This window comes from Marmota marmota, unplaced genomic scaffold (assembly GCF_001458135.2).
Source record: "Marmota marmota marmota unplaced genomic scaffold, marMar, whole genome shotgun sequence".
Taxonomy (NCBI): Eukaryota; Metazoa; Chordata; class Mammalia; order Rodentia; family Sciuridae; genus Marmota; species Marmota marmota.
In genome coordinates, this window is record NW_026000130.1 from 7739392 (window position 1) to 7763014 (window position 23623).

The 23623-nt window shown below is 46.4% G+C and overlaps 1 protein-coding gene across 2 annotated transcripts in view; it reads left to right on the plus strand.

Annotated features, from left to right (window-relative positions):
* The first annotated feature begins 1692 nt into the window (after positions 1-1692).
* The window catches only part of Ppm1f (protein phosphatase, Mg2+/Mn2+ dependent 1F), a 30039-nt gene continuing 8108 nt past the window's right edge, over positions 1693-23623 (plus strand). The window contains exons 1-7 of one of the 2 annotated variants that reach the window (XM_015500344.2): positions 1719-1792; positions 2273-2342; positions 7505-7776; positions 12455-12597; positions 16855-17057; positions 18103-18291; positions 20505-20648. In XM_015500344.2, the coding sequence (XP_015355830.1) occupies positions 7574-7776; positions 12455-12597; positions 16855-17057; positions 18103-18291; positions 20505-20648 (882 nt within the window). In that variant the 5' untranslated portion in view covers positions 1719-1792; positions 2273-2342; positions 7505-7573. Of the gene's footprint in view, positions 1793-2272; positions 2343-7504; positions 7777-12454; positions 12598-16854; positions 17058-18102; positions 18292-20504; positions 20649-23623 lie in introns of both variants that reach the window. The other variant, XM_015500343.2, reaches the window with a different exon arrangement.

Below are 23623 nucleotides of genomic sequence, written 5' to 3' on the forward strand. Positions count from 1 at the left end.
AAGTCAGAAATGAGGACTCTCCTGAGGTTATGTGTATCATCCATAATTTGAAAGTCTACAAGTGACCTAATCCTGTCTCTAAAATGAGTCTTGCCTTATGTGTGGTGTGAAGAGATGAAGGAAGGTACTTGTGGTGGCTGAAGTCCTCATGTGGCAGGAGCAAAGTATTCAGAGCAGGCATTCAACACAGGGGAAACTTGGAAACAAGGAAAGAGTTCAGGCAGAAGTGGGAGGAAGACCCAGGGCTCAGCATTCCAGGAGCCCCTATCTAACCCACCTAGCCAGGGGCATAGCCTTGCTGAAAAAGCAGAAAATTATGACCTTGGTATCCAGTTGGGGTGGGTGATATTGAGAGATTCCTTTCACAAGGGTGAAAGCCAAGAGCCAGAAGCTGAGGCGTGATGGAATGCAGACAGTGAGGCGTTGACAGAAGCCACAGGGCACAAGTAATCTCACAAGCATGTTCCTGGCCTAGAGCCCAATGGAGCAAGTTTCTGAGGTGTAGCTTTGCCATCCTCTCTTATCTGCCAACCTCAAGTGGAATCAGTGCCTAAGAGGCCAATATGGCACCCACTAAGGAAGCCTGCAGGTATATCAGCTTTCACAGGCACCACACTTTACAGTGTGGTAAGGCCTGTCTCACACACTGCCTTGCCTGAGATTTTCAAACTTCACACTACAGCTATTCTGACATCGGTAATTTGGGCATACTGATCAATACTGGCCCAGGGTCTCAGAACAACCCTAAGACAATAGGTTGGTTGCTGTTGTCCCCACTTTTATGGTAAGGAAACGGGATCAGGTGAGCTAAGAAATATGCCTGAAGTCACAGGTTAAAAGAGGTAGCTCAGGCCAAGCGCAGTGGTGCATACCTGTAATCCCAGCATCTCATGAGGCTGAAGCAGGAAGGATCACAAGTTCAAGCCAACTGGGCACTGAGCAAGGACTTGTACCAAAATTTAAAATTTTTTTAAAGGAGTTGGGATGGGCTTAGTCATAAAGCACCCCTGGATTCTGTCCCCAGTACTGAAATGAAATAGGGAAATTATCCTGAATTATCTGGATGGGCACAATGTTATCACAAGGGTCTTTAGAAGTAGCAGAGGAAATCATCAGAGAGATGGCAGCAAGATAAGGGCTTGAGTGGCCCTTACTGGCTTTGAAGATGGGGGAAAGGACCCCAAGCCAAGGAATGTGGGTAGTCTAAAAGCTAGAAAAGGCAATGGAAGTGACTCTCCCTAGAGCCCCCAGAAAGGAACATACACTGTTAACACCTGCTCTCAGCTCATTTGAGACCATGGGGACTTCTGACTGCCAGAACTGTAAGATAATAAATCTGTGCTGTTTTAAGCCTTTTGTTTTGTGGAAACTAACATGGCCTCTAAAAGTACAGTGGCTCCCAGGCATTGTGCTCCTGCCTCTCATGGTTGGGTCAGTCCTGGGCAGTCTGGGTTTGCATCCCTGCTCTGCCACATACCACTAATTGATCATATAAATGTATTAACTTCTGGACACTAAAAAGTAAGGATTACTTTCCCGTGTCATCCACACAAGGCTAGAAAAGTGTTGCAACTCCGCTGTGAGTGACGCGCAGGTGCTCGCCTAGGGTGAAAAAGCCGCAGTCACTGGGCGCAATACCGCCAGGGGGCGGCAGAGGCCTGACCCCGCCCGCCCATAGGCCCGATTGCGCCTGCGCGGAGCCCGAGGCGGCCCGGGGACGGGAAGTGGGCGGGGCCGGCCCAAAGCCGCTCGCGGGACGCTGGGCCCTGGGCGCCGATCCGCGGGATGGCAGGTGAGGCTGGCGGGGACCTGAGGGTGAGAAAGCCCAAGGGTGCGATTTTGGGCCCGACAGAGCTGGAATGAGGGTCAGGTGGGCGCCCAAGGTGCACAAGGGTGAATTGGGGCTGAGGAATATGAGGGGAGGATACAGGGTCTGGGAAGACAAGGAGGCCAAGATGAGGATCGAATGGAGGGACCCAAGAGGTATATAGGAGTCAAATGGGATACAGAGTAAAGGGAGAAGCTGGGGACCTGAAGAACCCGAGGCGAGGAATCAGGGGGCTGGGGAGCCAAAGGCTTGGAACTGGGGGCCCTTTGGGCCGGCGGAGGTGTGGCCAAGTCAAGGGCCAGGTGAGGATCCAGGGCTGTGAGGCAGAATGAGGTGCAAAAAGAAGGCACGCCCCCATTTTTAAGGATCCAGCCCTTCCCCCAGCCCATCCCACCCACCAAAAACATGAAGGCCAGGCCCACTGCCCTGCCCCTACCCCACCAGCTCAGACACCTTCGTTGGACCACGTTTCTGCCTGAAGGCCCCTACCCCCGGCTCCCCAAGTGTATTTAAGGTGAGTGTTTCAGTTGATGTATTGCTTGGGCTGCAGCCGCTCTAACCTGATTGTGTAAGATACAACTTCAGGCATGGAGGCTTTGAGCTCCACCGCTGCAGCTTGATGATCTCAGGCAAGCCCCTTAACCTCTCTATGCAATAGAGAGAAATGGCACCTGACTGTAGGGATTTTTGCACAGGATCTAATACATAATGAGGCCCAGTGGATGAGAATGGACTCCACCAAAGCCTTTTGCCCTACAGTCCTCTGAGTGAGATAGACAGTTAGATAGATAGGTAGACAGGTAGATATATATATATGGTGTGTGTGTCCCCTCATGGCATTCCCTGAGGCAAGTTCTGTGGGCTAAGCTGTGCTCCCACTATGGGGAATAAAATGTGAGGCTGTCTGACCCTCAGGCCATCTTTAGCTCATATCTGGCTTTTATGTCCATATCCATCCTATTATCAAATTTTACTCTTTTCCTCTTGTAACTCATTGAGGTGGAAATGGCAAAGTCACCAGGCATGAGAAGGCCCAAATTGAGTCCTGCATTGCAACTTCCCACCTGTGTGACCTTAGATGGGTGCTTACTCTCCGAGAGCCTATTTTGTTGTATGCAGCATGACCTGACAGTATGTACTTGTCAGCATAGTTATAAGAGGGTAAACAAAATGAGTCCCACTTTATTTTTTTTTTTAATATTTTATTTATTTATTTTTAAGTTTTCGGTGGACACAACATCTTTGTTTGTATGTGGTGCTGAGGAGGATCGAACCTGGGCCGCACGCATGCCAGGCGAGCGCGCTACCGCTTGAGCCACATCCCCAGCCCCCACTTTAAATACTACTTTGAAAGCTCCACACAGGTTCATTTGTAGAATTCCTTTGTGATATAACCCGATACCAACCCTGTCTTTAAGACTTGTCTGCTGCCCACTGTGCTGGGAGTATTTTAGTTTCCTCTTTAAAGGTACCAGGCCTAAGGCTGCATGCATATCTCAGGCCAGGATGGCTGTTCACTCTTCTCTCTACCATCACATCACCTGCTGAGCAGAAAGGACCAGGGTGGGCTCCCTGACCATAGGGAGTTTATCTATCAAGAAAGTCAAGTTTAAAAGAAAAGTGATGGTTGCACAATAGCATGAATGTGCTTAATGCCACAAAAGTGTAATCAAAAATGGTTAAAATAGGAACTAGGAGTGTAGCTCAGCAGGAGAGCTGTACTTAAGCCCTGGATTCAATCCCCAGCACCAAGAGAAAAAAAAAAGTTATAATGATAAATGATAAATTTTACATTATGTTTATTTTATCACAATAAAATATATATGTAGGAAAAGGTGTGGAAGGATTTACATCAAACTATTCTCAGTGGTTATTTATGAATAAAGAAATAAGATTCTTCATTGTCAGAGAATAATACTAACAACACTGTCATAACAATAGTGGTGCAATTTCCTTTTCTAAGTGTCACTATTTTTTCCCTTACCTAGGTTCAGAAATTAAGCAAGACTCAACAAGTACTTTGTCTGTACCACCTAGAAAAAAAAAAATGCATTTGTACAAATATACATTAGTTGAGCCTATGAGTCAAAACTGGCAAGAGAAAAACTTCAAATTTAAAATAAAAAAATACTTTTTATAAGTCAGAGCCATGGAAGACAACATGCTAGACCCCTGGGTGGGGAAGATGTCAGCAGAGCTTTGTAAAGTCAGAGAGATCTTGGCAGAGTGGGGGCAAACCAACACAAAGAGCAAAGAGACTGTTATTGATTTAGGGCAAGGAGGTAGGGGGCTACCTTAGGGATGTAGACACGGAAATGAAAGGAGGAGCCACAGAGAACTTAATTCCAGGGTTGGTGACCAATGAGGAGTGCACCAGGATCAGGAAGGAGTCAGAACAATTTCCTAGCATTTTAATCACAGTGACTGGGGACCAGGTTACCCAGCATGAATCTCAACCAGAGAGTTTGGGCACGTCACAGACCTTTTTGCCCACACCTGTAAAGTAGAGATAATCACAGCAAGGTTGTTAGGAGTTTAGAAGGGATAACACAACACTCAGAGACACAGTGCCCCAGAGTGCTGGTGGATGTCAGTTGGGAACACCCTTCAGGCTCATCAGTGTGGCTGCCACCTGATGAGAAATGCAGAAGATTCTGATCTGGAGCCAGAGAGTTATGTCTGGCCAGACTGATTGAGGCAGATGGCACTGGGGGGGTGGGGGTTGGGAGCTCAGTGTCCCTCTCATGCCCACCAAAGGCCCTTGGTGACTTGCACAGACTCTTAACATATCCCTCTCACTGTGAGCCCTTTATTATTTGCCATTTGTGAATTGTGAGGATACCAGTGAAGTCAGGACAATCACACTCGGCCCCAAATCTCTTGGGCCTATCCCCAGTCCCACCTTCTCCCCACACTCTGTTATCCTGCTGCTGCCTGCCAGCTGGCCACCACCCTTCTGAGACTGTCTCCTCCAGTGATCCTGAAGGAGCTCGGAGCCCTGGCACTGTCTCCTGCCTGTCTGGTGACTTTCAGGGCTGCCCCTAGTTCCCCTTTGAGTTAACAATTTCTCCCTCCCATCACTGTCTGTGCCTTCTCTCTAGGTTGTGGGCTTCGAGGGCAGGGATATATTTATTGCACCTAACCATATGGCATCCATCAGATTTGAGATTTATTGGGAAAAGGAAGGACAAGGAAGGAAATTTCTTCTTGTCCTTTATTCCAGCTGGGCCCAGGGAAGGCAAACTGTGGCCTGGTTGTTATCCTTACCTCCAAAATCCAACAATACAGAAACAAATCTGGGTGGTCCCAGCAAGCAGGATGACTTTGGGCACTCTGTCTTTCTAGCAAAAGTAGATCATTAGTGCGGGGCCTGAGAGTAAGCCAGCCCATCCTGTGCACATACTGGCAGAGCTTTATACATGAGCATCATCTTGTCACACTCTGCTGTCCCCTTCCCCAAGCCCCACTCAGCATGCATGGTTGTTGAGGTTCATGCTAGGCCCTGTGCTCAGGACAGTGGGCACATGGGCACAAAGAGCAGGCAGGTGGCCAGGCATATGATGAACTTGGTGGAGTTGGAATCTGTAGTGCTGCAGTGCAGAGAGGAGGGGGCCTGGAGGCTAGAAAGGCACCTGCATTCCAGAATGTCTGGCAGACATCATCTGCATATGAGGTGGAACGTGGAGGGGTCTTGAATTCTGTTCTTCTTGTCCACAGGATTTTTCCATCTGGGGCCTCCTGAATTTATGGGGTATGATCATGCTGTCTTTTCATTTTGATGCTAATCATAAATTTACATAAGCACATTTAACTTAGCTGGAGATTTCAGGGCCCCTAGATCACTAAGCATTTCAAGGGAGCCAGGCCTATAACAACACTGGCAGTTGCTTGGGGCAGCTCTGCATTATGCACATTCTCTCCCAGGAGGCCAGAGCAATTCACAGGCAGAGGAGGGGGACTTGGCCTCTTCTGCTCAAGGATGCTAAGCTTGCTGGGAAATTCCTATCATCTTGTCTTCTGGGCTTTCCTGCAGCTCCACTGAACCCAGCTGGCAGACCCCCATGGACCCTCTTAATTCCACCCTCTTCTTCACCCCTACCAGAGCTCCCAGCCTGCACTCAGTTCTCCATTTCACAAAACCTTACCTTTGTGGTTAGAATGAAAATGTCCTATTCCCATCCTGATTTTTCTTTCTTTGCTTTACATTCTTTTTCTTTTTACCTGCTTGCCTTTTGTAACCTGGACTACATTTTATTGGGAGTAACTGTGAAGATTGACAGTGAATTTAAGTCTATCCTCATAACCTTCAATAAGTACCCCTATTTCTGCATTCTTTCTATATATTCAAAACAAATTAACTTTCAATTCCTATCTCTAAAAGAAGCGAGAAGATTTATGGGGGTTTTGTTTTGTTGTGGTAGGGGGTATTTAGTTTTTGTTTGTTTGGGGGTTTATTTTATTTTATTTTTTTTCTGGTTGTGTTTTTTGTTTGTTTTCTGCAGTACTGCAGTGAAGCCAGAGCCTCAAGCATGATGGGTAAACACTGTACTACTGAGCTACATCCCCAGCCTGTTTTGTTTTTTAAAAGCAGTCTCTCACTAAGTTGCATAGGGTATCTTCCAACTAGCAATCCTCCTACCTCAGCCTCCCTATTACATATGTGTACCACTGCCTGGCTTGGTTTTATGTTATTTTAATTTACCTCGATTCACCCTTTTTCTTTTTTTTTTTTTTAATTATTTTTTAACATTTATTTTTTAGTTGTAGGTAGACACAATACCCCCATTTTATTTCCATGTGGTGCTGAGGATCAAACCTAGTGCCTCACACATGCTAGGCAAGTGCTCTACAACTAAGCCACAACCCCAGCCCCTCACTTCATCCTTTGCATCCCAGATCCTGAATTGATCAGATATTTAATCTGGTTTTAGGGCCCTCACCCACAATCCACCCATCTTTTTGTGTGCCTCTCCTAGCTAGGGATTCGGAGGCCTGAGCCTATTAGATATCATTGAATAGATTTAATCACCTCCCAAAGTACCCTCATCTGTCCTGAGTTATTAACCCTCTGCTTCTCTCTTGCCCATACCTTGGACAAGCCCAGTAGCCTCTGAAGAGCAGCTCCTTCCTGCTCCTACCATGGTCCATTTCCCAAATAGCACTGGACTGACTTATCCTACTTGTTGGCTCTTCCCTTCCCCAGTTCATCTCTGTAGCCCTAGCAGTTCACCACTTCAAGCACATGGACCTGATGATATCACTTTCCTTACCTCAGATCCCTCCAGCTGCTGGTGTCCCAGGATCAGGTTAACCCCATTTACCTGCCTAGATAGCCTAAGCTTGGCATCCCTCTTTTGCCTACTCTGGCCATTGCTAGGCACACTCTGCTGGGAACATGCCTTCTTTCTCTGTCACTTCTTCAAGGTGTCCATACAGCATCAGCTGGCATCATCTCCTGAGTCCCCTTCTCTGGGCACCCATGTGTCCCCACCCACATCAGAATGCCAGTTGGGTTTGTTTGCTCCACTTGTGTTTCTGAACTGTGAGGCACAGGGCTTGATGAAATCCCTGCCACACATTGGTCACAAGTAGAGGAGACACAGCAGGGCACTTGCACTCTGCATTGTAAGGCACCTGTTGTCCTGTAATTTTGCTGACTCTGACATTTCTCCCCAGAGTGAAGACTGACTGGAGACCATCTCACTCCACACCTAGCTCTAAGCACCTACCCGGGATGCTCTGGGCATGGCCTCTGGAGCCCCACAGAACAACAGCCAGATGGCCTGTGGTGCAGAGATCCTGGGCTTCCTGGACGCACTCCTCCAAGACTTCCCAGCCCCACTGAGCCCAGAGAGCCCTTTGCCATGGAAGGCCCCAGGGACAACACTCAGCCAGGAGGAGGTGGAGGCCGAGCTGGCTGAGCTGGCCATGGGCTTCCTGGGCAGCAGGTAGGCCTATGTGACCTCAGGAGACTGGTCAGTTTTAGTATATGTGCTGCCGAAGCGAGCACATGGAGACTGGTCAGGACAAGGAAGAGGGGCACAGCATGTCTGCTATATGCTGACCTTAACCCTACCTAAACCCTATGACAGCAGTGCAGGGTTTTCCCGCCTTATCCACAGGGGATACATTCCAAGACCCTCAGTAAATGCCTGAAACCACAGATAATACTGAATTCTATGATTTAATGCTGTCTTCTTTTAACTAAGCACTTATCACATACTGTGACTATAACTTACAATTTGAGATGCAACAACAAAACTAGCATAAATTTCTTTTTCCTCTTTCACAGTTCCATAGATAGAAGATTCTTTCATATATATATATATATATATATATATATATATATATATACACACACACACACACACACACACACATACACACACACATATATATTTTAGCGATCTCAGCAGGTGATTTTTTTTTTTCTTTTAAGTTAGGAACTTCTACCTTTTCACATATGGCACTTTATGGATTATCTTTGGTGTTTTAAAATTGCCAGCATCACTACTCTTTGCTTTGGGGCTATTGTTAAGTAAAATAAGGATTATTTGAACAATTGCACTGCAATACCAAGAAAGTCGATCTCATAACCAATACAGCCACCAAGTGACTAGCAGGTAGTGGGTACACTGAAAAAAAGGGATAATTTGCATTCCAGGGAGCAACAGAGCAGGATGGGAAGATTTCATCATGCTACTCAAAGTAGTACATAGTTTGAAAGTTATGAGTTCATTTATTTCTGCAATTTTTTATTTAATATTTTCAGACCTTTGCTTCCTTCATCCCTGCCCACCTATGATAGCCTGTTTGCTAGGATTCCAGCACAGTAGATGACATGCTTACCCTGTGCAGTATGGTAGTGGGTGTTGCTGAGCATATGTACACCAGGGCCACACCTACCCTGCAAATCCACAGCCCCATAGCTTAGGAGGCAATTCTTCATGACCATGTTCCACAAGGAGTGAAGCATGTGCAGTCTGTTGTTGGCTGGTTTGGGGGAAGTATTTTAGAGACAGGTGGCATAAAGTGAATGAGCCCCCAGGGGTGGAGCTGAATGTAGGAGGTGAGGGAAGGGCCCCTAAGTTCTGCCTCCTCAATAGGAGAGGTAGGAGCACAACAGCAGCACTCGGGAGCAGGGAAGTAGAGAGAGTTCTGAGGGACAACAGCCACTGGGCCTTCTATGGAGATAACAAGGAAACTTTGCTTTCTTGGGAGGCTCAGGGATGGCAGGGAGGAAGCCAGCCCAGGGGGATTGAATTCAGCATGGTGCCTGCTGCCACATGGCCTGAGCTGGTGATAAGGTAGGACCCCGGGGCTCACAGGGTCTTCAAGCTGGGGCACAGGTGCAGGAGAGGGCCAAACCACAGCAGCAGGGCCTAGAAGGGACTCTGGTGTGAGCCTATGATTCCCAAGTGAGAGTTAATAGAGTACAGAGGAGGGACTAGTGGAGCAGGGGGAATCTAGATAGAGGGGACTGGTTTTGCTTACCACAGTGAGGTGGACAGTGGCAGCAACCAGCAGGCAGCAAGCGGCCTGGCCAGGGAATGGCTGAGTTGGGGTGCAGAATCTTGGGTCAGAGGGTTTCAGATATGAGGAGAAAGGATCAGGACTTGTTTGAGGTGGATGTTAATGGCTAGTGATGGGGTAAGGAACCAAAGGCCCCTCAGGTCTGGTGGCACACAGTTCCCTGGGGGCCTCTTAGAAACCACCCCCCCAACCATATATTCACCTTAATATACCTTAAAGCATATCATAAAATGTAGTATTGTAAAATCATATGTTTTCCAACCACCTTCATGAGTTTAAGTTATTCTTTGTTCTTCTCTAGTATTTTCTCATATACAGACATGAATGTTCTTAGGTGTAGTCATTACACACAAACATGCTTACATATGGTTACTCATACCTCATAGACCTCCTTTGTGCTCTGTTTCCCATCTCCACAGCCAAAGTTTAGTCTCTTGGGCATGAAGGGCTTCCAATATATTAGTCAACAGACTGTTTTTCAGATTGTAAATGACATCCTTTCTGAGACCATCCAGAAGTCAGATCCCTGAGCACTTGGGTGTGCTAATTTTATGTCCTGTCTTCCCTTATTAGTAGCAATTTCATTGTCACATATTTGGGGCCCCAAGCAATACATACCTTATACTTTAGTTATTTAGAAACACATCTCTACTGCTGGACTGGAAACTACTTGTAACCACCCAAAGTGGTGGGACTAGGGTTTCTTGGTATCTGGGTCCATTCTCTGAAGCATCTTCCAACCTAGATTAGGAATCCCACCCCGCAGGGACCAGAATTAGGGTTGACTTTCATGTTGTAACAGACTCAGGACTGAGGGCCTCCAGGGCATATGGGTGGGACCATTGCCTCCAGGGCATATGGGTGGGAGGGGTGTCCGGGAAGGAGATGCTTGTGGCCAGTGGCCAGGCATTGTCTGGGTCCCCATAGCCGGAAGCTGCCTTCCTGCCCCCAGCAGCGACAGCAGTGGGCAGGCAGGAAGCTGAAGCATGACCTCACCAGGACCAAGGAGAACCCGCGCCCTCCTGCCTGCCTTGAAAAGGGAAAATCCAGAAGTTGGCAGGAAATCCCCAAATGGTGGAGGAATTCATTTCTCATATCTTAACTGGTTTGTTTGTTTGTTTTCCTTGTCTTTTTTTTAAAAAAACATGTTAGGGATCAAAACCAGGCTTCATACATGCTAGGCAAGTGCTCTATCACTGAACTATCCCCCTAACCAAGCTGAATGTTTATCAAAGGTAGTTCCAGAGGCTTTGCCCTGATTCATGCTCTCATTTTTTTTTTTTCTTAAATCAAGAATTCATCCCACTAGATTACAGAGACCAGCAGTAAATGCACCCAGCCCCCACAGGATGTGATACATCAGTCAGGGTATTAGAAGGTCCTTGTTCTCTGGCTAAAGCTGGAGTGGCAGCCAGGCACGGTAGTGTGTGTCTGTAATCCCAGCTACTTTGGAGATAAATAATTGCAAGCTTGAGGCTAGCCTCAGCTACTTAAAAATTTAAAAATTTCTAAAAGGCTGAGAAAGTAGTTCAATGGAAGAGTGCCCCTGAATTTACTCCCTAGTACCACTAAAAAATAAAATTAAAAGAGCTAAATATGTAACCCAGTGGTAAAGCACTTGCCTAGCATGTCTAAGGCCCTGGGTTCATTCCCTGGTTAACCCCCCACTCCCGCCAAATAAAAGGAAAGAGAGCTGGAGTGTTAGCCCAGCAAGCAATCACCCACTGTCCCAGTCATGCCCCCCCAGGAGGAGTGACTTCTGCCTAGAAAGCCAGGGAGGGCTTCAATAGACATGGAGTTTGAACAGGGTCCCCAAGATGCAGAGCCCACATAGAGAAGTGTGGCAGGCATGGAAAGGTGCACTAATGCAGAATTTCAGGCTGTCTTCCCCACTGCCCTCTTCCTTGACCATAGCTGGCTTCAGTCTCCCTCCCCAAAACTCCTCCCTTGGTTTGCCATTCGTCCCCCTTATGTACTGCCTCCTATTAAAGCCCCTGGCTTGAGGTTGACATTTCCTCCCCTCCACTTGCCTTCAGCCTGCCGTGACTTCCCTTTCCATCCCACCTACACCTACTTGACTCCGGCTCTGTTCTGTGACCTTCAAAGCAGTCAACCCAAGACTTGCTTCTCAGAATTATTCCTCCATGGTCCCAGAGGAGACACCTCTGTGATCATCCCCATTTGTCTGTGTCCTACCCCATCCGTCCAGGGACCCTGTGAGCTATGCATAGCCACTGCTTCCACCAGACTCATCTTTCAAATGCAGCACCCAGGTCCCACACTCCATCAATCAGGTTCCTGAGCTGCTTGGTAAAAAAAAAAAAAAAAGCACCACAGAATGCAGCCTAAACAATGGAGATTTATTGTCTTAACAATTCTGGAGGCTAGGAGTCTGAGATGAAGGTAACAGCAGGGCTGGTTCCTTCTGGTGATTTGTGAAGAATCCCTAGAATTCCTTAACTTATAGTTTTATTATCCATATCTCTGGTTCATGTTCACACAGCTTTATTCATGTGTGCATATCTATGCCCAAAGTTTCTCTTTTTTATAGACATCAACTATATTGAAGTAAGAGCCCCTTCTAATCCTATATGACCTCATGTTAACTAATTCCATTTGCAAATAAGGTCCTATTTTCAAATAAAGTCCCATTCTGAGTTACTGGGGGTTAGGATTTCAACATATGAATGGAGAAGGGGACCAAATTCAACTCATAACATGCCCTAACCCCTGGTGTCCTCAGCTGGTTTCGGTTACTCCCTCTCCCCTCCTGTGGTATATAGACCAGGAGCCATCATCTGCTCGAATGTCAGGAAGTTTTCCCCACCATCAAGGCCACACATCTCAGCGACACCTTTTCCTCACCAGCCTCAGCACTGCATTCGGTTCACACAGGTTCCAGTAGATGATCTGCTTGTTGTGTGAACATCCCTTCCCAACTCCCCAAGGACACAGGTCCCTATGCTTATTGTGACCCCACAGCAGGGTGCAAACCGTCATCTCTACCTCTGGAAGCTCTGGGTTGGGGAATGCAAGTTCATGGGCTTCTGTTGGTGAGCTGCCCTAGCTTTACCTTTTATTTCTTGTCCCAAGGAATGCTCCACCATCACTTGCTGCAGCTCTGACCCATGAGGCAATTTCCCATCTGCTAAAGACAGACCTTTCTGAATTTAAGAAAGTGCCCAGCCAGGAGGAAGAAGATGAGGAGGAGGAAGAAGAGAAGGTTCCGATGACCTGTGAGTTCTCTTTCCTCTCAGGTGACCCCAGAGCTGCTTAGCAGGTGACAGAATTTAGGTTGATATTGTGAGAAACATATTGATCAGAGCTGCAAAAGAGTTGGCACTGGGTCACTCATCCATGATAAGGTGGCAGGATCCAGGTGCAGACAAAATGTAACACTGCAGCACAAACCCAGCAAGGGGAGTATGGCCATCAGGGTCCTGCTCAAAGTCAGCCAAGACAAAGTATTCAGTGGACACCAGGCCCCCTTCTGTGTCCCATCTCCCTTAAGTTTCAGGAAAGCCCTTGGAAATAAATGATGCTTGTCACATTTTACACTTGAGAAATTCAAAGTGCCAAAGTCAGGTGGCCAACTTCAAATGCATTTGTCCCTCCCTCTCTCAGCAACATGAAGTCAGGGTCAGCAGGGTGTTGCATGAGCAAACCAAGCAACATTGCTCTGTTGGAGGCATCATGGTCCAGATGGTAGCAAGGCGGAGCATGGGCCCTTGCCTCAAGATGGAAATACCTTTTCCTGCCTGTCCCTGAGCTTTCTGGGGAGGTGGTGATGGAGGCTTCTCTATCAGCCTGCCCTTAAGACAGCCATCAGTGGATCCAGGCTACAGACAGCATGGTACAGCCAGAGGAATCCAGAAATTGGGACTTTTGAGAGCCGTTTGATAAATAATCTACTAAAAATAGAGAGCTCTTATTCTGACTTTCTTCTTCCTAGTAATTACTTTTTATTGTATTTCATCAGTGTTGGTTCATGTTGGACCAGAGAAGTAGAGAGAGGAAGGATGGCAGGCTGCTGGGGAGGTGCCACCTGGGGCCTCTGTGGTCCATTTACGAGCTAGAATTTCCTCTCTGTACAGGCAATGGAAAGCAGATTTTCCCTTCCTTTGCCATTTCCTTTCTGTGTTATTTTAAACTCAACATTAGTGCGTACATGGAAGGAAAAGGAAGGAACAATGTGGAGGGAAAGAGAAAAAAAAATACATGAAGTCTCTAGCATCAGTGATTGCCAGGCTATTTCTCTCCTCCTCTTTCTAGTCCTCTTTTCCTTGGCTCTTTGCCCACCTTCCATCAGAGCACAGAGCACAGCCTTGTGTTCCTGCCTGGGAGACAGCTGTCCTCAGTGACAGGCAGCCATTGTTCTCTGCAAAGCCAGCAGGCTTCCTGCTGGTAGCAGCTGCCACTGCACAGCTCCACAAAGGGAGCACCCCCACCCCCCACCCCCTGCTGGTTTCTCTGCCCTTTCAGGCAGAATACAGTGTCACCTGCTGGTGGCTAGGAGAACTGCTATAGCTAGCAAGGCGGAGCCTTATACCTGGCATCTGGAAATGAGGGACCCTGCCTAACCAGAAGGAAATAGCAACCTGCCTCTGCCTTCCCTGTCTGTCCCAGAGCAACTTCATGGGGCCTGGGCTAGAGGCTTTTATCACTCATGGCAGCAGAACATCAAAAAGTCTGTCATCTCTCAGCCATTCTTGCAAAATTACATCAGGGCAGGCATTGTGAGAATCACCACTAAAGGGCAAAGATGTGACTAAAGCAACCAACTCTCCCCAGTGATTGTTCTTAAAACAAAACTGGAGCAATTTCTGAAGGCACTCACCCTTGACCAGAGGAGTAGGCCAAGGCATCAGGAGCCTGCAGGCTGGGCATCACTGTTGTGGCTTTTTGCCCTCTTCTGTTAGTGCCTTTTGCTTGAGCAAGATTCAAACAACACACGTGGGTGGAAATAGCTGCATTATGCCTAATGCAAGAAAGAAACAGGCAGCTTAGGCCTGGGTTCCTCCTGTGTGCTTTAGGCCTGATGAGCGCCAGCAGTTTCCAAGAGTGAGAAGGAACCTGTAGCAGTTTAAGTGGTTTTCTGACTACAATCTTCTACAGAGGAGAAAGAGGAAGGCAAGGGAGGTGGCACCATGAGGACTGGCTGAAGGAGGAAGTCTCCCTTGGTCAGCAGGAGAGCTGCTAGGCCAAATGCACTTAGAGCTACTGTCCTTATAGGCCTTCCCATGATGGTTCTCTGGCTCATGACCCTCAACCTGGCCCTGCTAGTCCCACAGTTCTTGTCAAATGTTTGATTGGAATTCTGTCCTGGGTGTGGTGGTAGCAGCCCACTAGAGCCCACTACACATATACACATCCCTGCCTTGTTATATGATTCCCCTCAAACTTATCCTTCTGTGGCTCTCTGTGCTTGCAGGTCTGCCAGCTCATGGTTCCTTCTCTGGCTGGGAGAGTTTTGTTTTGTTTTTGTTTTTGTTTCTTCCCCAATTCCTCAAGTTGTTTGAGTGTGGCCTGTTTTCAGTTACTTGACCTTGAACTCTCCTCTTAGGTAACCAGCTCTGACTCATCTTTATTTACCATATTCACCTGGACTGGCAGGAGTCCTGGGAGGGGTTTGTACACTAAAACTGAAGTGAGTCCCTGAAGGCATTGACCCCAAAGTCTCCTTTGGACCTGGGCCTTATTGATCTTTTCTTTAGAAGCTAGACTTAAGTATGTTTTTTTTTCCTTTTTTCCTTTTAAAATGAGTATTATAAGTTGTATTATTTATTGCTACTTAATAGATTACCCCCAAATTTAGTGGCTCAAAACAACAGGTACTTATCTTCCCATAGTTTCCATGGGCCTGGAATTTGGGAGAAGCTTAGGAAGGTGATTTTGCCCAGGTTCTCATGAGGTTGTGGTCATACAGTGCCACTGGACAGGGGAATCCACTTCCAAAATGATTCAGTCACAGAGAAGAAAACATGCATGCAAGCTGGAAGCCATAGTACCTCTTAGAAACCACACATGATCTCTTCCATATTAATCCATTTATCAGAAACAAATCACCAACTTCAAAGAGTTGATGAATGTATTTTAAAGTCATCACATGAAGCAAACACTTTAACAGAAAATTGAGAAAATATTAAAACAAGTGTAAAATAAGGAGGGGAAAAAAATCACCCATAGAACCTGCCCCAGTAGGCACCTACTCTGTGACAACATCTTGGTTGTGTGCCATTTCCGCCCTTTTTTTCTGGGTCCAGGTGTTTTTTCATGTATTCATGATTAAATGATACAAATTGTGATTTTTAAGAATCTACACAATGGGATCATACAATGTATAGCTTTGGGGGATTGGCTTATTTCACTGGAGATCAACCCAGATTGTTCCATATGTTGGTAGTTCATTCTGATATATTGGTAGTTCTTTTACTGAGTAGTATCCCAAGGTATGGATGAACCACAGTTTGCTTAACCATTTACATGTTTTTTGGTTTGGGTTTTTTATTTTGGTTTTTTGGGGTTTTGGTTTGGTTTTGGTACTGGGTAGGATATTAAACCCAGGGTTGCTTAACCACTAAGACATATCCCCAGCCTTTTATTTTTTATTTTGAGACAGAGTCTTGCTAAGTTGCTTAGGGCCTCATTAGTTGCTAAGGCCAGGCTCAAACTTGCAATCCTCCTGCCTCAGCCTCCCAAGTCACTGGGATTACAGGCTTGTGCCACCACACTCAGCAACATTTACATGTTGAACAACTAGGCTAATTCCAGATTTGGGCTATTATAATTAAAGTCACTGTGAACATTTGTGTATAAGTTTTTGTGTGAACAATCTTTATTTTTCTGGCGTAAGTGCTCAGGAATACAATTGCTGGGTCATATGATAGTATATGCTTTAGTCATGAAAATCATTTTTAATAAATAGCAACTTAATTCTTCATCAAAAGAATAAGCCAACGCCTGGTCGTGGTGGAATGTGCCTGTAATCCCAGCTATTCAGGAGGGTAAAGCAGAAGGATTATGAGTTCAGAACCAGCTTGAGCAACTTAATGAGATCCTGTCTCAAAAACAAAACAAAAAGAGAAAATAGACCAGAATTTACTTGATCATTCATCTGTCAGTAGATATATATTGTTTCTAATTAATGGACAATTATAAAATGATTTTGTACTTTGTCCTTAAATTATTTTTGCATGTCCCATATTTACTTATGGCAAGTTCCAGTGAGTGGAGTTACCCCATCATGGGATCAGAGACTTTTTGTTACTTATTGGACATTTCTGATTGCTGACAACACACTGTCATGCATAGGTTATTAGATTGGTGTTCTCAGCATGTGCTGGTAGGTGATTGGCTTGTGGGGTCCATGAAGACTAGTGGTGGGTACTATCTGGAATACCAAGGGAAATGACAAGAAAGGGGAATAGAGAGCCAGTAAAGCCTCAGTAGGCATGGTTTGGCTTCCCTAACAATTCCTTCATCGTGCCCATCAGTGCTAGATGCCAAAGGCCTGGCACGGAGTTTCTTTAACCAGCTCTGGGAAGTATGTGGCCAGTGGCAGAAGCAGGTGCCGTTGACTGCCTGGACCCCACAGCGGCAGTGGCTGGTCTCCATCCATGCCATCCGGAACACTCGCCGCAAGATGGAGGACCGGCATGTGTTCCTTCCCACATTCAACCAGCTCTTCGGTTTCTCTGTAAGTGTTCCACCTGCAGGGTCCAGGGGCAGGTGGTCCTACACCAGTATAGAAAAACTAGAGCAGAGGTGGGGACCTTGGGTACTAAGAAGAGATGCCAGTTAAGCCAGGAAGAACATCTCTTGGCTGTAATCTCAAGACTGAAGTGCTGGGCAGCTCTAAAGGCACTTCCTAGGGAGAATCTAGAAGCCCTAATTAATAGTTCCAGCAACTTTGGGCCAAGTTGCCAGGTACCCTGCTTTCCCAGGGAAGAACCAAAAAAGGCAACAGTTGGCCTATATCTATTGTAAGAGTAGGCCCCGGTGCCACATTTACCCCAGCACTAAGAACACCCTGGTACATCTTAGCAGCCCAGTACAGATGGTGAAACTAAGGCTTCAAAGGCTTCCCCCTTCCAAATCTCCCAATTCATAAGTGCATGAGACAGGTTTATCCTTCTGATGGTAAAGATCATGTTGATTCTTCCAGATACTGCCTGTCTCAGTCTGTTCTATTTCAACAATACAATACTCAAGACTGGGTAATTTATAAATAAAGGAAATTTATTTCTTATAGTTCTGCAGACTGGGAGGTACAAGGTCAAGGGCTGCATTTGATGAAGGCCTTCTGCAGAGTCCTGGGGCAGCACAGGGAAACACATGGTGAGATAGAACAAGTTTGCCAAAAAGGACTTGCTTTATAACAAAGCCACTCCCTTGAAAACCATTTATCCATTAATCCCTGAATGGATTAATTCCAATTACCTACCAAAGGTCCTATCTCCAAATACCATAAGACTTTGGGAGTGGGGATGTAGCTCAATGGTAGAGTGCTTAACATGTGCAAGGCCCTGAGTTCAATCCCTAGTACCATAAAATAAACAAGATTTGGGGGATTATATTTCCAACCCATGAATTCTGGGGGTGGGGGGAGTAGCAAACATTGAAACCTTAGCGCTACTAGTCACTGCCTGGGCTGCATTCTCCCCAGATGAGAGCAGCTGGCCAGGGGCCCCAGCCAGGCGCAAAGCCAGCAAGTCTGTGACTCCTACTGCATTCACCACCAGGACCCCGTAGACCGCGCCTACTTCGCTGTGTTTGATGGTCATGGAGGTGTGGATGCCGCAAGGTATGCTGCTGTTCATGTGCATACTAATGCTGCCCACCAGCCAGAGCTGCCCACAGACCCTGCAGGAGCCCTCAAAGAAGCTTTCCGGCGCACAGATGAAATGTTTCTCTGGAAAGCCAAGCGAGAGGTAGGAACCAGCAACTGGATCTCAATTGTGGTTTGGGGGATAGTAACATCAAAGAGTCCTGCCTCTTCAGAGGGAAAGAAACCAAAGTGATTGATGGTGCAGGAAGATCCTCACTGAATGCTGCTGGCAGTCATGTCATTTCATTCTTATAGGACAGGGCATCATTGCTCATTTGAGTGGAAGCAGCACAAAGCTTGCCCCTTGTATTAGGCTATTTTTCATTATTCTAACAAAATAACCTGGGGCTATATAACTTTATGAAGATAAGAGATTTATTTTGACTTATGATTCTGGAAGTACAAGGTCAAGAAGCTTCATTTGTTAATAGTCTTGCTGGCAAATTCCCTCAGAGCATCAGATGTCAAGAGACAGGATGTCAAGGCTGTATCTTCCAGCCTTCCTCCCTTTCCTTGTCACCAGGATTCAACCATTGTGACCCCACCACCGATGACCTTATCTAATCCATTGCCTCCCAAAGGCCCCACCTATAAACACTATAGTTAAGTTTCTGCCCCCTTAATACCTGAGAAGGGAATTAAATTTTGAACACCTGAAGCTTTGGGAAACACTAGAGCAATCTCCAAGCCATACTACCCCTGACTCAGCTTGCTCAGCCCTCAACAATGTAAGCCTGCAGTGGTCTATAGACCATGGGAGGAAAGGCAGACTGTTTTCAAATGTACTCAGGGTTTTGTTTTAATCAAACATGGTAAGGCAACAAGTGACTTGGCAGAAGAGTTTATTACTTCCAGCTTCCAAAAGGAGGAGGCATACCATGTCATAAGGACCACCCAGGGAAGCACCAGGGTGGGTCAGGAAGCATAGGGAGTGAGGCCAATATGGCCTCCAAGGAAGACACCAATGAGGCCAGGCAGGCAAGTTCCAGCAAGCTCAGAATTGGATGGTTTGAATAACCTCAGTCAGTTTTATACATAGGTTGGCCCCCAGCCTTCCAGTATCAGGCTCTGAAGCCATCCAGGGCAGGGTGAACTTTGCTTGGTAGGTAAGGAAGGGGGTTTAGGGGAACATGAACTCAATATCAGCTGGCTTAGCCATGAAAGGTGCACTTACAGGCCAGGTGTATGCTGTCTCTAGGAATTAGCTAGCTGTGAGGACAGTCTCTCTAGGATCAAAAAGGCTCTAAGATATCAGCCCATCATAAAATACAGAAAATGTAAAACAATAAACATCCCACCTCCCCTTGCTCTTCTGGGCAAGGTCTCAATAGGCTGCTGATGTCTACCTAGAGCACACTTTGCTCTCAAGAGTTTTATCCATGTGTGTGAATGAGGCCGTTGGTTCTGAAAGAAGAAACAGTGCAGTATCCCCACTGGCCCTAACTTCACTGTGCTCTCCCAACCCTGTGAGGGCCATTCTACTATTGGGCCTATTTTAGACAATGGGAAACTAAGATTCAGATTGCTTAAAAGTCCTGCCTCAGTGAGGAGCCACCCTGTCATCACACTCTGACCACATACCTTAGTGGAATTCAGTGGAGCTGAGCTGGATTTTGCATCTTAACAAATAACTGTAGAGCACCTAAAATCATAAGGGGGAGCCTAATGGGAAACTGATAAGTCTTTTCTCCTGGCCACTCTGCCTTCAGTAGGTAAAACAGGCCTCTGAGCTTAGTACTGTTTCTCAGCGTATAGAACAGAGTCTCTGAAACAGGTGTTTATTTTATTTTTCTTTTTTATTTTTTGGCAGTGCTCAGAGGGAACCCAGGGCCTCACACGTACTATACCTCCAGCCTCCATTATTTTCTTTAAACAGCTTTATTGAAATATAACTGACAATAATAAATCACATATATTTAAAATATGCAATTGGATAAACTTTGGCATATATGTATACCCATAAAATCCCCACCTCAGTAATGGACATATTCATCACATCCCAAAATTTTTCTTGCCCTATGTCATCCCTGTCCTCTTTCTGCCCTCTGTGCCCACTCATCAGACTTGCTCTTCTGTATCCTGCCGCTACAGACAAGCTTGGTGTTCCAGAGTTTGTTATCAGTGGGGTTCCATAAGGTGTGTTCTCCTTCCATGTGGTGTAATCATTACACAATTCAATTCATCTTTGCTACTGTGGGTTCTGTAGTCCTCTTTTTCACCGGGTGCTGTTCCAGCAGCGGTTCTGTCTCATTCAGCATGTGCTTGCCATGCAGGCTCCAGGTCATACCTCACCCAATTGGGTCCCCTCTCTTGCAGCGGCTGCAGAGTGGCACCACAGGCGTGTGTGCACTTATCACAGGAACGACTTTGCACGTCGCATGGCTCGGGGACTCCCAGGTCATCCTGGTGCAACAGGGACAAGTAGTGAAGCTGATGGAACCACACAAACCTGAGCGACAGGTAAAGGGTTCCCTCTGTCTAAGCCCAGGACATTTCCAAACACCCATCATGCTTGTGTCTGTGTAGGGGACTCAAGTTCCCTGTGTAGGGAACCTCAAAGGGAAACAGAATTCCAGAAGAACAGCAAGGTATTGTTGGGGCAGATAATAAAGTATAAAGGGCCCTAGAAACTACTGGTTCTCCTGCAGAGGGAGGACTCTTCTGCCTCACTTGAGTGGCCAGGGAGCCCCAAGTTCTGTAGGTCACAGTGACATGGAGCCCAGAGGTCCCGGCAAGAGCTGGGCCCTCTCCCTCAACAACAAGTGGGATCAACTTATCCTATTATAGAGTCCTATAAAGCACATGAACAAGGAATGGCTGACCATGGGCTAGGGGCAAAGAGGTGACACTGTACTGGGACTGGGAGGAACAGGCATAGGACTGTATTAGTTACAGGCTACACTGGGATCCTGGGATTCTGAGATCACTCACCTATTTGAACCTCAAGGTCATTACCTGGACATTAGGATCATGCTCCTGCTCAGACCATATTTTTTTTTAAATATATTTTTTTAGTTTTTCAGTGGACTTTCTTTTTATTTATTTATATGTGGTGCTGAGAATCGAACTCAGTGCCTCACACATATGAGGCCAGCACTCTACCACTGAGCCACCACCCCGGCCCCAGACCATATTTCACAAATGTCTGTCTGTTCCCAAAAGTCAAAGTGGAAATGTTGGATATCAAGGAATGCCTGTATGTCCCACTCCAAACCCTGTTTTTTCCACACACTGCTCTGCACTGGCTTTTTTCACTTAGCATATACTTGGTGAGCCATCTTACATCAGCATGTAAAGCACTCCGTCCTTTCATAGAGACCTATGGCATTTCATTCATCATTTAGTCCCTTTAGGATAGGTATTAAGATCTTGAATCTTCCAGTGCTAAAAACATTGCAGCAATGAGTAGCTTTGTACTTCACATTGTTGAGTGTGTATATAGTTTTTTTAATATGTTTTTAATTGTTGATGAATCTTTATTTTATTTCTTTATATGTGGTGCTGAGAATCGAACCCAGTGCCTCACGCATGCTAGGCAAGTGCTCTACCACTGAGCCACAACCCCAGCCCCTGTAAATTTTTAAAACAGATTTCTTCAAGTAGAATTGCTCTGTCAGAATAGAAGAATCTACAGTCTTAATAGATTTTGCCCAACTGCCCTCCTTGGGCTAAGCCAGCGGGTGGGTGCTTAAGCAAATCATTTGAGAGGCTCCATTACCCACTAGTCCCTCCAACCTGTGGGATTCCACCCATCTGAGAGGTCAGAAAGATATCTAAGGGCAGTTGTTTAGTTTGCTTTTTCATCTTACAGAGCAAGTTTAAACTTTTTTCAAAAGTTCAAGGTCATTTTCATTGCCTTTCCTTTGTGTGCTCTGTTCCCGTCCTTTGCCTATTTGTTACAGTTTGTAGGCACCTTAGACATGTTGCAGAGTTTGGCTCTTGACTGGTGATTTGCAAAGTTTTCCTGCATTTGTCGTTTCTCCCTTGTCTCTGTTTACAGGCTTTTTCCATGTAAGAGTTTTGGGTTTCCTGCAGTGGGGTTGAACAGTCTTTTCTTTTTGTGGCTTCTAGATTAGGAAAATAGGAAAGACTATCAGGTATTGATAACCACCAAGGCTCTGACATGGGCCACACATGTACTCTCCCCATTGTACAGAGAGAACTGAGGCTTAGATAGGCTTAGTCATTTTTCTAGAGCGTATAGCCAAAGTGGTAGATAATCTCTGCCCCTCTGCTGCCACCACAACCATGGGAGGGAGTTGTTACCTGCTCCCTGATGGGCCCTTCTCCCCAAGACAGGTGAAATGTAACCAGGTTTGGATTAGGTGCAAACCTCTGCTTAGAGCACTTGGGCACATCTCTGCAGGCCCAATGTCCAGCACTTCCTCTGAAGCCCAGTGGGGACCTTTTCCAAATAGTGCCCTACTCCCATTCCTCTCTACCATGCACCTGGTGAGCCATCTTACATCAGCATGTGAAGCATCATTTAGTCCCTACATTGTGGTGCCATGACAGAGCACAGAAAGATGTCCTTGCTTGGTCCTGAGGATTGTGTGGGGACCCATTTTGCTGCCTTAACCATAACTGTCTAAACAGAGCCTCTTCTGCCACTGGAGTCAGTTCATGCCAGCAGACATTTGTCACCTACTCTGTTCAAGGTACCTTGCTGAGGCGGCAAGATGAAAACACAGAACCCATGACCTGTCTCCCAGTAACTCCCTGTCTAATGAAAAATCAAGGAATTACTGGTGAGGGTACAGGACATGGACAGAGTGCTGGAGAAGACAAGGCAGAGAGGAACGGGAGTGGACCGTGGGGCCACATCTTGAAGGCAGGCCACCTCAGCAGGCCAATGACAATGTCCAGGAAATGAGAGAGAAATTAAGAACCAGGCTCAAAGAACACTGACCTGGAGGGCTGCCCTGGGCCAAGAAGAATTCTGTAATAAATCACTAGAAGCTTCTAAAATGTTCAGACCACCAAAGGGCTAGGTCATAAAAAACTAAAGCCAGGAGAGTTATAAGAATCATCTGCAGTCACAGGTCATGGCAGACAAGCTGCAGCAAGGATCTACTTTAGGAGAGACAGAAGGAAAAGCTCAGGTTTAAGGATGGAGACATGAGAGGGCATAAGCATCCAAGAAAATAATGATGCTGTGGGCAGCTATCACTAGGGCCTTGTAAACCCTGGAGAACATGGCTATTAATGGAACTGCTGGGCCAACAGCATGGGGTTTGAGCTGGGAGATCAGAAAGATGAGGAAGATGAGGCAGAAGGAACAAAGGAGAGCTGAGAGGGTAGGTATCCAAGGAGATAGGAGACACTGTGGTCCTGGACCAAGCCAAGCTGGTCCAGCCTGTGGCTGTGGTGAGGCTGCTGTGGCTAGTACAAATGGAAGTGGAAGACATGGAAGGGGAAGGGGATCTGGACACAAG